Consider the following 14,066-nt stretch of genomic DNA (forward strand, 5'->3'; position numbering starts at 1 on the left):
TATTGTAAGACCTCCTTCATCAATTCTCAGCTCACCACTAACAGGGATGTGAGCCAAGTTTAAATCAATTCACCTGGTCACTGCAGGTATCTTGTTCTACCTTCAACACAGTTTCCATTCTCTCAGAGATGGAGCATCCACTCTATAAGTCAGGTAGGTATTACTCAACTAGGAGAATTAAAACAGGATCACAGAGAGAGAGGCTGAAGAATTTGACTTTTTTTGTGTTTACTTGTATAGAGGAAAAACAGCACATAGATGCATCCACAGTATTTAATTTGTTTGGATAATAGTTACAGATAAACAGGAACACTCCATATACAATTACCAATACTTTTTTATACAGTTCATATTTCAGTACATCAACACTATTTTATTTACACTCTATTTATGTACATTAACATCTTTCTAAAGTCAGTGCATTGTCAACAAGTTTTATACACTAATTTACAAGGTGAATGTAGTTAATAGTTAATTTAATAAATTTCCTGCTAGCCATGAATTAAAAAAATTAATTACAACCAATATAACAAACACAGATCAAACAACATTAGTAGATTATGCTACCTGCTTAAATAAAACATCTATAATGAAATTATTTAAAATCTTCCACTTTTCATGGGGCTTGTCCAGGTTGGAATGGACAGATTTTATATACTGAAAATCATGGAACTATAAGTCTGCATTTTGTCTGACTTCATCACATTACACCATTTAAGCCATTCCTTCCCACTTGCAATTACAGTCTTCTTCTGAACAGGGTTCTTTTTAGGTAGCCACTTAAGACAACCTTTCCAAACACTCTGAGAAGAAGTGGATAGTAACCAGTTTCAGATATCAGAACACAAATGCTTAATTACACTGGTACCTACAATCTATGAGGAAGGAAGGGTAATGGAATCTGACAATTAATGTAAGAATCAACTTCCAGGGTCCAGATGAATAAAAGAAGACTTTTGGAAAAAAAAAAAACGAAATATTTACTTTGAATATATATTTAAAAACAACAAAGGAAAAAAAAATGCTGCCTGAAATAAATAACATTTATATTTTTGTTCCAGTCTTGAATTATTGGAGGAAAAAATGAAGTCAGCAAAGAAATATAACTTTTGATGACCACTACTGTGCAATTAAAAGAAAAGACAAACACCAAAAAAAAAAACACGCAAACAAAACAAAAATTTACTTCCTAAAACCACCAATTTCATTAAAAACACACATTATCAATGTTTGAGATGTGTTTTGTTTTTAAATTTAATATGAAGGGAGAAAATAATCCACTCAAGTTAATTTATAGCCCTTACAGCCATCAAATATGAACAGATTTTGAAAAGTTCATTTGCATGTATTCTCTTTTTAAAGTGCAAAACAAAGAAACAAAGAAAAAACCACCACTAATAGTGAAAACCATCTAGCTTTGATGACACTTTCCCTCTCAGAAGCTCTTTGTGCAACATGTGCATGTGAAGATGGTGCAAATATTGGCAACTACCCTACCACACTCAGCAGTGGGGGGAATACATTTTTGAGGACACTTGAAGTATCCTCAAAGTAAGATGCCTCTTATCTGGAGGGCCATTTTAGCTGGATTTCCTAGGGTGCTTTTTTTTTCTACAGGGTCTCCCAACCAAGGCCCTGGGTAGAAGGCACACAGCTCTTAAGAGATTCTCTCTTTCAGACTGACCACTATATATGCCTCTGCCACCAACGACTGGTTGTGTCTCAAACACAAACACAACAAAAACAAAAAGCAAGAAAGACATACAAAGTGGGAAAATGGTTTAAAAAATAAATTGAAAAGTCTGTGTCCATGCTATAAGAATCCTTTGCACACCTTCATGATCTTGCTTTCTCCATCTTGTCAATATAATGGAATAAAACTTCAGGAAAAAGGAGGTAGCATATCATGTCGTCCCCAGACAACACTACAATTTTTTGTTTTACTTTGACTCCAAGGAAATTCTTAGTATTTTGTTATGATTATTGATAACTCTATACTTACTTCATGTTTGTTCATATCTGGACAAGCAGAATTTAGTTCTTAGTTGGTCCCAGGTGGCTGGTGCCAAACCCTTTTGTTTACAGGCTAATGGTGGGCTCTGCCTGAAAGTTCTCTACCAGAGAGCTTGTGTGAGACACTTCCAAACAAAATTATTACTACTGTTATGTTAACTGCTATTTTAATTAGAATCTTTATTTTGTGCTTCAGGGTCACAGGATAAAATAACTACATTTAGCCTGCCTTTCAATGATGCTTTTGCCAAATGTCAGCTACAGGGAGTCATCTCCCTCACCACCAGCCTGTCTAGCAGCCAGAGTGGTAGCTTTACTGTAACACACAGTACTTTTTGTAATCGGACTCAAAGTCTTCATCCATGCTGCTTGTGTCTGCCATCTTTTTGCCATCGATCTTTGGCAGAAATTGTGCATAGTCTATCCCCTGCTGCTCATAGAAAAGAATGTAGGCAGAGTCGGTGTCAATCTCATCAGGGTGAAGTTCCTGAAGGGGCAAGAAAAGTCTTGAACAAAAAAGTCATCACTATGCTGGCTCTTAATCCTTACCAGGGAAGGGAGGACCAACCCTCTTTAATTACCAAATCTGACTGCTACCAATCAGCTTAATATTGTGGCTGTCTCATACCTGCCCTAAAATAAGCCCCATTATTTTCAATGTTTGTTTTGGGGAAAATATTCTGACCATAGACAAGTCAAAAGAATGACAAAAAAACCCTCCATTAAATTCTAATAGTTCAAAAGACAAGAACTTTTTTTCATTAACCAATACCTTTTTTTCCCTCACTACTCATGTTTTCATTCTCTACTCTGCATATCACTTTTTGTTCCTTTAATACTGAAGGCATCTATACACTGATTCTAGCAGAAATATTTACTTCCTATTCGAGAAAGTCCATTATTTCAACAAATGTCCCCCAGATCTGTTGACGTTTCTGTTTCTTTTATTCAAAGATTGGAGATATTTACCTTACAGCTGCTGTCATTGTAACAGTACCACTTGCTGTTTGGGTTTTTGGCATAAGTGACATAATGGCCCCCGCCCAGAATTCCAGAATGGCACTGTAAGACAGAAGAAAGTGGAGGTATGTTAGTACTGTTATAACAGTACTCTGGCCAGGGCACAGTACTAGGATCTGATCAGGAAAACAGTGAATACTTAGATGGTTAAGAAAGAATGTTGTGGAATCATCTACCTTTTTCCAAAAACAAAACGCCAAATTTAAAATTCAAAATCTCCAACTTTAACCATTTTATAGTTGTAATTATTTTTTAGAAAGTAAAAATTCTTTAGGAACACACAACTGTGAATGACTTGAACCTGTGACTCTAGTTATAATGAATATGTGACTATTCCCAGCATTACACTGTATCTTGGATTCTAACCAGAAGGCCAAGACATCTACTGCTAACTTTGTCCATCACCAAGCTCAATGTCTAGCAGATATATAGGCCCTGAAAAAAGGATGAATGAATGAATATGAATGAACAAGCTACTGAAAAGTGCAGATTATTCTGAAAACCATACAACAAAGCACTTACCGAAATTGCATACAGATTATAAATAGGCCTAACATGAATATCTTCTCTTTGGTCATCAGTGCTGTCTTCTTCACTGTGGTTTTCAAGCTGACCATTGCTGTAGCCATTGCTACAGGCCTCATGCTCATAAAGGAACCCATTGGCCAAAGCTACTTCATGGTCCTGAGCGGTGACCAGCTCAGGTTGGCTGCCCCCTAGCACTTGCCCTCGGCTCAAAGTATCAGCCAACTCACAAACTTGCACAGTCCCATTCTCTTTGCTGGAATCCAAGTTCTCCTTACTACTTGACAGTTTATTTTTGCTGCCGATCTGGGGTAGCCGGAGCCTCCCTTTGCTCCTCCCTAAAGTCCGTGGGCTGCTGTTAGGGCTGCTGTTTTTGCTGGAGGGACAGCTGGTTCCACTTTTTCTTGATGAAGAAGGTGAACCTGTGAAAGGGAGAGAGGGAAAGATTTATAAATTCAAATGCCACAAGTTAACCGGCCACCAAATGCTAACTTTGAAGTCAACTTCACAACTGTACAAGGTAAAGACAGAGGCGTCCTGACTGACTACTCTCCAGTTCCTTTTATGAAGCCAATAAGTTATATTCTGTCTTCCTCAATGCCAAGCCTCTAAAGGCAGCAATGTCCTGAAAATGTAAAGTATCATGTAGGGACTTAGAAAATAGCAGAAAGGTGATTTTGGTCAGGTTCACTTTAAAATAAGATTATTAGACTAAGGAGTTTTACAAATATGTATTTTCCTTTGTAAAATTAGATTAAAAAAATACGATCACCAATTATCAAGCACTTAGTATTGCTAGGTAAGGTATTGGGAACTCTATATTATCTCTACCTCTCACAAAAATCCTATACAGTAGTGAGTCAAACTTTTTGGTCACAGCCCCCTTACCTTCTTATATACTCTTAAAAATTGTTGAGGACCCCTAGAACTTTTGTTTGTATGGGTTATATCTAACAATATCTACCATATTAGAAATTAAAATTGAAGAATTTAAAAAATATAATACACAGCACATATTTCACTGATGATATCATCATATGTCATGCTGGCTCTGACTTCATTGTCCACTTGTGAGAAAATGAGAGTGAAAAGGCAAATGCTGTCTTAGTATTTTTACGAAAATAGTTCTAATCCTCCAGGCCCTCTGAAAGGGTCTCAGGGACCCTGTAGGGATTCCCAGACTATACTTTAAGAACTTCTGCTGTAAGGGAAGAAGGATGACAACTCGCATTCACGTTCACCTATGTCAGGCATTATGTTAAGTGCTTCACTCCTGATGTATCAAATCCTCACACTGTGAACTTGGTATTATCTCCATTTTATGAAAGAGAAAATACATTTAGAGAGGCTGTATTTCTTGCTAGAAGTCACACAGCTCAAATCTAGATAGGTCTGATTCCAGACAGGTTCCTTCTACCTCACCAAGCTGTTGCTCCAGAGTGGAAGACAGAGGGAAATATGCAGTCTACATGGGTCCCAGGAAAGCCCCTCTCAGGGTGACGTCTAGCTCCATGAGCTCCCCCAGGCCTCCTCACCTTTTGGGCTACTGACGATGTTTGCGCTAAGTGAGGATGGGCTCTTGCTCAGGAGCACATCCTCTTCCCCAGCTGAGTTATGGGCATCCACTTTCTTCACCTCTCCTGCAGGAATCCTGGGCTCAGAGAGGTCATCCCCCTGGGGTGTGAGTGGTTTACGCTGGCAGAGAGCCGGGTCTCTTGGTACCAAAAAAGCACTAGGGTCAAAACTTTCACGAGGAAATTTAACAATTTTCTGCGATTTTATCCATCGACCATTTACAAATTGAAATCGTTTAAGGTGAATAATCTGGAGAAGAAAAGGTAGACAATGTGGTAAAGGGTTCTGAAGATACAAAATTTACATTAAAAAAAAAAACCAAGTCTCATACACGTGAATGTTCAAGAATATACAACATTTTTCCTTCAAAAAGAATATATTTTATTATGTAACATAGCTATCAGTGGGGCCAATACCCTTTAGATATGTGGCTAACATGGTAATCTCCCTAATTTCATAGCCAGTGTGTACCTAAAACTCTCTCCCAAATTTCTTCAACATCCTAAGAGCCTATATTTCAATGTCCTCCTCTGCTTTCTGGGTCCATCACCCACACTGACCTCTACCTCTTTCCAACATCACAGAAGATCCATTCACAAACATACTTATGAGGATAGGAGACTATACTGAATAATTTGAAGAAAAAAGGAAGAGTTTTTTATAGATGAAACTTACCTAATCTCCAATAGGAGGTCTCTCCTTTCTTACCATATCCTTCGGCTGCTACCAGGGAATTTCACTGTCATGAAGAGCATAAGAATCGCCCTTCTCCTTTTTGGCTTCTCTTCTGCTTTTCAAGAGTAATGAATTCCTCTAGTATTATACAGTGTTATTACGCTCTCTAGTGTGGGCACAGATCTTTGGATGGCTACCTCTACCATAAATGCTTAACAATTTGCTGTTCATATAAAGAGAATCCCTTCCTAACGGGCATGCTGGTGTGTGGATCTAGTTGAAACCCACCAAGCTCTCAACATTTACTCTTTATCATTCTTTAAAGACTTCAAAAACATAGTTTTTATAAATGCCTTTACGCCATGATATGTGTTATGCGATGGTTATATGAATATATATAATTGTCAAAACTCATCAAACTAGACATTTAAAATCCAGGCATTTAATTTCACGTTACTTATACCTCAATTAAAAAACAACCTTCCCTCTTCCCACCTGCCTGTCCCCAAGCCTGCCCCTGGCCCTCTTCTTCCCTTCCCTCAGTTCCCATCCCCAGAGCTAGCTAATCAATGTTATTAATTTCTTGTGCCTTCTTCCCTGGGAAGTTGTTCTGGTCTGAGGAAAGAAAAACCTAAATTCACAGTCTCACAGAGTAGTAGGAAGAAGATACAAATAAAAAAATACAAACCCTGGTTAAAATATACCAGTGGCTTACAGTTATAGTTGATATGATACTTCTTCCCTTAAGGAAAAAGCTTTCTTAAATGAATAGGAAGATTTGTCACTTCAAGCTCTCCTGACAAGCAACAGGAGAGTCTCCTAATCCATGAAGAGAGAAGGCAGAAGTAAATCAAATGTAAAAGAATACATAAGCCCCAGGGCACTTGTGTGCTTGTGCACACAAACTTAACTCAGCAGTGTGCTGTGACCATATGACCAAGCATAGCAGGACTGGAAGTTCCAGGCTCAGTTGCTCGTCTCTAGTCCACTAAGGGCGAGCCTAAAGCTTCCTCTCTCCCTACAGCCAGAAGCACTCGCACCCTCTTCTGAGCTTCAAATGCACCACATTGCACCACTTGTGGCATTTCTCACATATCATGATGAACTGCAGTTATTGGTCTATATGACTTCTCTCTCTTTCTAGGCTGTAGGCTCTTTAGGAAAAGGAACTAGTAAATACCTGTAGAACAATTAATCTCTGTGTGCAACATAAAAACCTTGCACAGCAAAGTGTCTTAAACATTGCTGCACGGTGGGTCTTACTCTCAAAAAGAACAAAAATTCTTATTTGTTCATGGCTTCTTTCCTTTATATAGACTCTTGCTTTCTCAGAGGTAGGGCTATAACATACCAGGACGGGGGGAAGCCTCCAGAGATCCAGCTTCTTGGTTGCCAAGCAATGGGTCTTACACTTGGAGCAGTAGTACATCTCATTTTCCCCTAGCTCCTCCTCATTCGTGAAAGCACGGAGACAGCTGTCCAAGTTGATGGGCTCAGCTTGTGCTTGTCGGCTCTGTTCCACACTCTCGTGCTCATCTACAACCTGCAGGTGGAGAGAACAGGAGGAATGGGTGAAGGAGTGGGGGGGAGGGAGTGAGTCTAAAATGGTCACTTGGGGGCCGGCCCCGTGGCTTAGTGGTTAAGTGTGTGCGCTCCGCTACTGGCAGCCCGGGTTCGGATCCCGGGCACGCACCGACACACCACTTCTCCAGCCAGGCTGAGGCCGCGTCCCACATACAGCAATTAGAAGGGTGTGCAGCTATGACATACAGCTATCTACTGGAGCTTTGGGGGAAAAATAAAAAAAAAAATTAAAAAAAAAAAAAAGGTCACTTGGCTATGCATCAACCTCTAGGTGACCCACCCTCATTTTTATTCTACATGAAGAAAAAGAAAATACAACCCAAATTAGAGTCTGTGAGCAAATACAGCATTTGCACATTTATTCACAAATATCACATCAATAGCATCCTGGATGAAATTTCTATTTATATGACCATAGCTTTTCTTGAAACATTTCTGAATGCTTCAAAATGACAAAAATAAAAACAAATAAGGAATTGCCTGTTTATTTTATAGTTCTGAAATCCTAAAACAGCTTACATGTGAGCTGGCCCTCAAGCCAGGGGTATTGAGATTAGGTCATTTATTTTTTAACCAGAAAGACAGAACATTATTAGTATGCTGCAGGCTTTATAGAAGCTAGGAGAAATAATATCACTGGAACACAGATGCCAGATCTGGATTAAATAAGAAAGGGCACAGAAAAGCTCACCATGAGAAGAGAACACACCAGAGTGTTAAACTCCGCAGGATACAACTCATTTGCATATTGATACCATGTACCACAGAGTTATCAGAATCCCATCTCCTGCTTCATGGGGCCCTTTTATCTGAGATGGAAATAAAAGGAAGAGCAGGCTCAAAAGAGCCTGATTTTGTTGAGAAGGCCTCTAATACCTGCCCAAACCTTTGTGGTCCTGTTAACCAGCATGCTAGGCTTTAGAGCAAGAGAGTGGTAAGTATAAGAAAGGAGAGAGGGGGCCGGCCCATGGCTTAGCAGTTAAGTGCGCGCGCTCCGCTGCTGGCGGCCCGGGTTCGGATCCCAGGCGTGCACCAACGCACTGCTTGTCCAGCCATGCTGAGGCAGCGTCCCACATACAGCAACTAGAAGGATGTGCAACTATGACATACAACTATCTACTGGGGTTTTGGGGAGAAAAAGGGCAAAACAAAAGGAGGAAGATTGGCAATAGATGTTAGCTCAGGGCTGGTCTTCCTCAGCAAAAAGACGAGGATTGGCACGGATGTTAGCTCAGGGCTGATCTTCCTCACACAAAAAAAAGGGGGGGGGGGAGAGAGCAAAGGGGAGTAGGTATGTAAGGATGTGTGCTGGAGGTGGCGTAGGATCAGGAGGAGGGAGAGGAGGAGAGACCTAGAATGCAACAGAAAAGGAAGAATTTTTCCCTTTCCAATTCTTGGCTGCCACTTAATAAGCAATCAAGAACCATGACGGGTGAGGCACAGCATCAGGACTATGAATGCTACCATGAGACTTTACATAGGGATCTTTTCAGCCCAAGGTGGAGCCTGGACTACAAGTCCAACAATAAATGTCTCTCTTTCTGGCAAGGTCACACACATATCCATCACTCCACTTATTACTCCTCTTTTCCAGAGGTGAACTGGTTCTCTTTGCCTGAGGCAATTTCCCTTCTTTCTCTTCCTGAACTCACTGCCTAGATTACAAACAGGTGCAGCTCAGGACATTCAGTTTAGAATAGGTTTTCAGGTACAACTTTCTCCCTACACGAGAGGATGGCTGAGTCATAGGCTATCAAATGCTTCGATACACTACCAAGGTTGAGGTTGATCATGAAATTTGGGGATTTAACACTGCATCATGGGCCGGCCCCGTGGCTTAGCAGTTAAGTGCGTGCGCTCTGCTGCTGGCAGCCCGGGTTCGGATCCCGGGCGCGCACCGACGCACCACTTCTCCAGCCATGCTCAGGCCACGTCCCACATACAGCAACTAGAAGGATGTGCAGCTATGACATATAACTATCTACTGGGGCTTTGGGGGGAAAAAAAATAAATAATAAATAAAATCTTTAAAAAAAAAAAAAAAAACAACACTGCATCATCATCCATTTCTAAAGAACTCATTTAAAAAGGGGAACTTAAGAGGAAAACTCTTTTTTTAGAAAGGGAAATCTGGCTTGACCTTGGGTCACTGATACTACCTCTCATCATCTTTAGAGCTGGTCATCCAAAGGAAAAATTCATACGCTTCAAAAAGAAACATGCCGTATCACAGTTGTTGGAATCAGAATAGCAAAAGAGGTGTCTCAAATACAGTAGTGTCCTTTTTCTCATAGCCAGTTAAACATTATCTCTATTATCTCTCTCAAAGATGCTTTATGGCCAACCATAAATTACAGTAAGCCAGTAAAGAATGTTGATTTTTATTGACTATATTTTCTATGGAACATACAGGCTATAGAGCTAGATGGAGACAGGCAGGAAGACTGATAAAAAAACATATTTGTGGACTGACAATAATTTTTATTTATCAATAAAATTTCCCTAAATGACAAAGATTCCCTTTACCTCTTGGGATCCATTCCCACATACTCTACTATTAATAGTCTCAAGTACTTATTGGTACCCTTTTCCTTTTTTTCGAAGATTCCTGAAAGCTTATCCTTAAAACAAAACATAAGGAATGAAGTAATAGCTCTTACACATTATAAGACTATTAGAAAAAGAGGGAGATCTAAGAAGTTATCTAGTTTAATTTTTTATTGAGGAATGTGAGGTCCAAACAGGGGAAAAATAAAAAGAATAAGAGCAATTGCCTCTCTAGTTTTTTTTTCTGCTTTACCAAATAAAATATTCACGTAGAAATGCTGGAAAGCAGAGAAAAATGTAAAAAGGCAGGGAACCTTCTATATTCTTTTTTTTTTTTTTTTTTTTTTTGGTGAGGAAGAGTGGCCTTGAGCTAACATCTGTGCCAAATCTTCCTCTATTTTGTATGTGGGTTGCCACCACAGCACGGCTTGATGAGCGATGTAGGTCTATGCCCAGGATCTGAACCTGGGAACCCTGGGCCACCGAAGCGAAGCATGCTGAACTTAACCACTACACCACCAGGCCGGCCCCAGAACCTTTTATATTCTTAATAGAAATGCAAACACTGTCAAAATATTGGCAGATTTTCTTCTGTCCTTTTCCTAACTAGTATTTTTTTATATTAAAGAGATTTTTCAGTATATAAAATTTTATATTTTGCTTTTTAAAAAACTTAACATGATATCACAAGTATCTTCTATGTCAGTAAAAACTCCTGGTAATCATCATTTTCAATAACTACATAATATTTTACCCAATTAATATTTCACACTTTAGTTAACCATTCCTATAATGCGGGTCAAATGTAAGTTGTGTCTAATTTTTTACTATTCTAAAAAATGCTATGATGAAGACTTGTCAGCAAATTACAGACTATTTCCCTAGGATAAATTCCTAGAAGGGAAAATCACTGGAATAAGACACATAAAACATATGGTCAATAATCTCAGTTTTGAACCAATGTATCTTCTTTTGTCTACGTGATTCTCTAAGCACATGCAAAAACCACGTGTAGGAAAAGAAATTATGTAGGAAGAAATTAGTCATGTGGCTCCACTCCCCAGCAAGGCAGGATATCTCAATAGCAACTTGGTTTCCATGGTGTCCTAAGAGCATCACTGAAAGTGGAAGTGCGATGAGATTTAACAGGTCACGTAGGCCCTTCTTCCTATAAGCAGGATGTCCTCCAGAGCTTTTCAGATTGCACACTGGGCTTGTTAAAAAGGGAAAGAGATTTACAGAGCCACATAATTTTTCAGCTTTGACAGGAGTGTCTTGTCACAATAATGTCCTGTCAGATTTTGTGCTAACAACGATTTAGGGATCTTTCTATCAATTGCTAAAATTTTTCCTCCTCAAACAAAGCATGGCTGAGGTTACTAAATTAACCTGGTGCAGTGAGCATGATCTGTTAGAACATCAACTTCCCTTCAGCTTCCTTTAGCATAACGATCTTTCATTTGGCAAGTATCCACAAATTATACTCATCTTTGGCTAGTGAGAGCTGCCAGGAGCCTCAGAGTGTGTGGGGGCATATTTAGGGATCCAAAAGGAACTAGGTCTGGAATTGGTAGCTTCCCCACTCACTCCTCAACAGCACAAAAGAGAGAAAAGGCAATTATCATTACTAACTTAACTAAAGGGTACAGTTTAAGAAATCATGAAGGAAATTTCCATTGACAGCCATACAACTGCAAGAGCTACTGCAATTTTTCATGTGACTAAAAAGACTCCTCTGATTCTGTTGCTTTTACCTCTCCATCAGATTCTTTATATCTCTACCCACAAGCTACCCAGTCAATCTACCCTTCAAACAATATTTGGCAAACATTTTTGGGTATGGAGTTAGTATTCTTTTTGAAGTAACATTTTCAAAACTTAAAAATTGCTCTGGCCAGACAGTGGCAGTAGACAATGCCAAGTGTGAAGAACAGCCATTGAGACGTATTCTCAGCTGCTCAGTCTTGAAATATTCCAACCTTTCTCTAATTTTTCTGATCACTATGCCCATTAAAGGTAGCAGCTATAGCTCTGGGATTCATTTGAGCTAAGTAACTGTGCTTCAATAATAATTAATAAGCAGGCAGAGAGATATTTACTGGCTGGTATGTCATGGCCACAGAATATAACTTTTTAATTACACCCAGAGTTTTGTTATAAGATTTACTTATTATTAGTATTTTTGAAATGTAATGCCCCAATACATTAACTAATAGTGGGAAAACTGAAACATTCATGTAATCATGTCACTATATTATGTGTCATAGAGAATGCCAATGAATGTTTTTCTGGTTGTTATTTAAATTGTCTAAAACATAAATGGTATGATAGAGTTAAACTGGGAAAAATTTTACATATAAAGGCCACCATCTTATGGTGGCCCTGAGTACTTACCCTTTCCTGTGATGTTTGATAGCGGAGGTGAAGGGCCGTGGGGTCCCAATCCACAGCAATATAGGCATTTCCAATGAAAGCTCTGTCTTCCCCACAATCAATTTTACAGCCTCTGCAAAATCTAAAGGGGGGTAAAAGGTCTACTGAGGAAAGAATAATTATGAAGGTATCCAAATTTTCTTTACCAGAAATATTCTCCCTTTCTACTTCCCTCCTTTCTTTCTTGGGCTTCACAATTTGTCATGGGCTTACTTCAGACTGATAACTGCATGAATATGTATTAATAATTATTAGTATTTCAGGGCATCACGCTTATCACTTCTCAAGTCTCCAATTTTTCAAAGCACTTGATAACCATTTGTTAACCCACATGAATATGTGAACTTTATGGCAAATAAATGTTATGAGAATTGGATATTTGAGATAATACACTTCTAAAGAAATTCTAAACTAAGTTACGTTTAATGCTCTGAGGTAGGACAATTTATCAGGTATAACAATGCCTATTTCCTTGTTTGTAAAATGGCACATTAAATAACTGTGTATAAAAATTTATGGGGGCGGGGGGAGAGCATGACAAAGCCATGGTTCCAATGCCTATTTTAGACTCAATTTGATAAGTCTATTACAGTTCTCAGAAGGCTGACTTCAGTATTCAGGCATTTTCCAAGCTGGAACAGTACTGATCAATCAATCTCCATAATTCTTCTAAAGACCAAAAACAGACTTCCGTCAAGGTCTAGTAAGTAAACTATGTTCTACTGGGCTCAGAATTGCTAAACTGATTTATATTTAAGGAGCAGAAGATACATAACAATAAATGTTGGTCATAAACTATGAATTTGATGAGGATCGTAAAGTTCACAAAACCAGCTAAGTCTCAAGAGCAAAACTTAGCTATGGATCTCATAAGGAAGAGATAAATGAACAATTCCTAAGTTTATCTCAAGCTTCTCATTATTCACTACTACTTCTAAAAACTGAAAACCTTATGAAAAAGGTATAACATCTGAAGCTGCAATTCTACTAAAATGTTTCTTCTGCAGAAGGTCACTTTACCTATACCATGGGCACCATGCACAGGAGTTCCCATCTTTCTGCACAACTCGTAGAGTGAATGGATATTGATAGCCCATACTGTCATCACTGAAACAGAACAGAAACCAAAGAGTATAAGAAACATTTCTGATCTGAGGTCTCAACTCCTTTTCATCTTCTCTTGAATTCTAGGAAGGGACATCTGTCATAGCACTATGCTCATGATGACAGCTCAATGCTGCTTATCCTAACCCATTAGCTGCAGCCCTACACCAACCATACTCAGCATCTATGCTGTATCCCTGCTTACAGAAGGGTAGACATACTAGACTGCCAGATGTCTCTAAGAGAGACCATGTGGTCCACACAAATTTTATAAGATAAGCTAATCATGAAATCAAACACCAATTATCCTTCAGCCTTAATTCTATCAGAAGCCTTAATTCAAATTAAACTAAAATAATTAGACCTTTCCATGGCAAGAACATTGACACACCACAGAAGGCTGAAAGGTCATAACGGTTTTTTGTGGAGTTGACTAACTGTATATTTAGAAGTTTTCTTTAATCAGAATCCCTTATGTGGTACATGTTAGGTACGCCTTTTCCCCTGCCATAACTACTCAATGCTATAAGCTACATAACATTTTTAGAGTAACACCTTTTTTTTTGTGAGGAAGATCAGCCCTGAGCTAA

The 14,066-nt window shown here is 38.9% G+C and overlaps 1 protein-coding gene across 2 annotated transcripts in view; it reads right to left on the reverse strand.

Annotated features, from left to right (window-relative positions):
* Window positions 1-255: 255 nt before the first annotated feature.
* Window positions 256-14,066, reverse strand: part of USP32 (ubiquitin specific peptidase 32) — a 230,091-nt gene continuing 216,280 nt past the window's right edge. For both annotated transcript variants that reach the window (XM_004434819.3, XM_014790920.2), the window contains exons 28-34: window positions 13,393-13,479; window positions 12,334-12,454; window positions 7,160-7,351; window positions 5,094-5,382; window positions 3,556-3,980; window positions 2,983-3,075; window positions 256-2,500 (exon numbers count right to left, since the gene is read on the reverse strand). In XM_004434819.3, coding sequence (XP_004434876.1) covers window positions 2,327-2,500; window positions 2,983-3,075; window positions 3,556-3,980; window positions 5,094-5,382; window positions 7,160-7,351; window positions 12,334-12,454; window positions 13,393-13,479 — 1,381 coding nt within the window. In that variant the 3' untranslated portion in view covers window positions 256-2,326. The remainder of the gene's footprint in view (window positions 2,501-2,982; window positions 3,076-3,555; window positions 3,981-5,093; window positions 5,383-7,159; window positions 7,352-12,333; window positions 12,455-13,392; window positions 13,480-14,066) is intronic.

This window comes from Ceratotherium simum, chromosome 16 (assembly GCF_057802395.1).
Source record: "Ceratotherium simum simum isolate JZ-2026a chromosome 16, ASM5780239v1, whole genome shotgun sequence".
Lineage (NCBI taxonomy): Eukaryota > Metazoa > Chordata > Mammalia > Perissodactyla > Rhinocerotidae > Ceratotherium > Ceratotherium simum.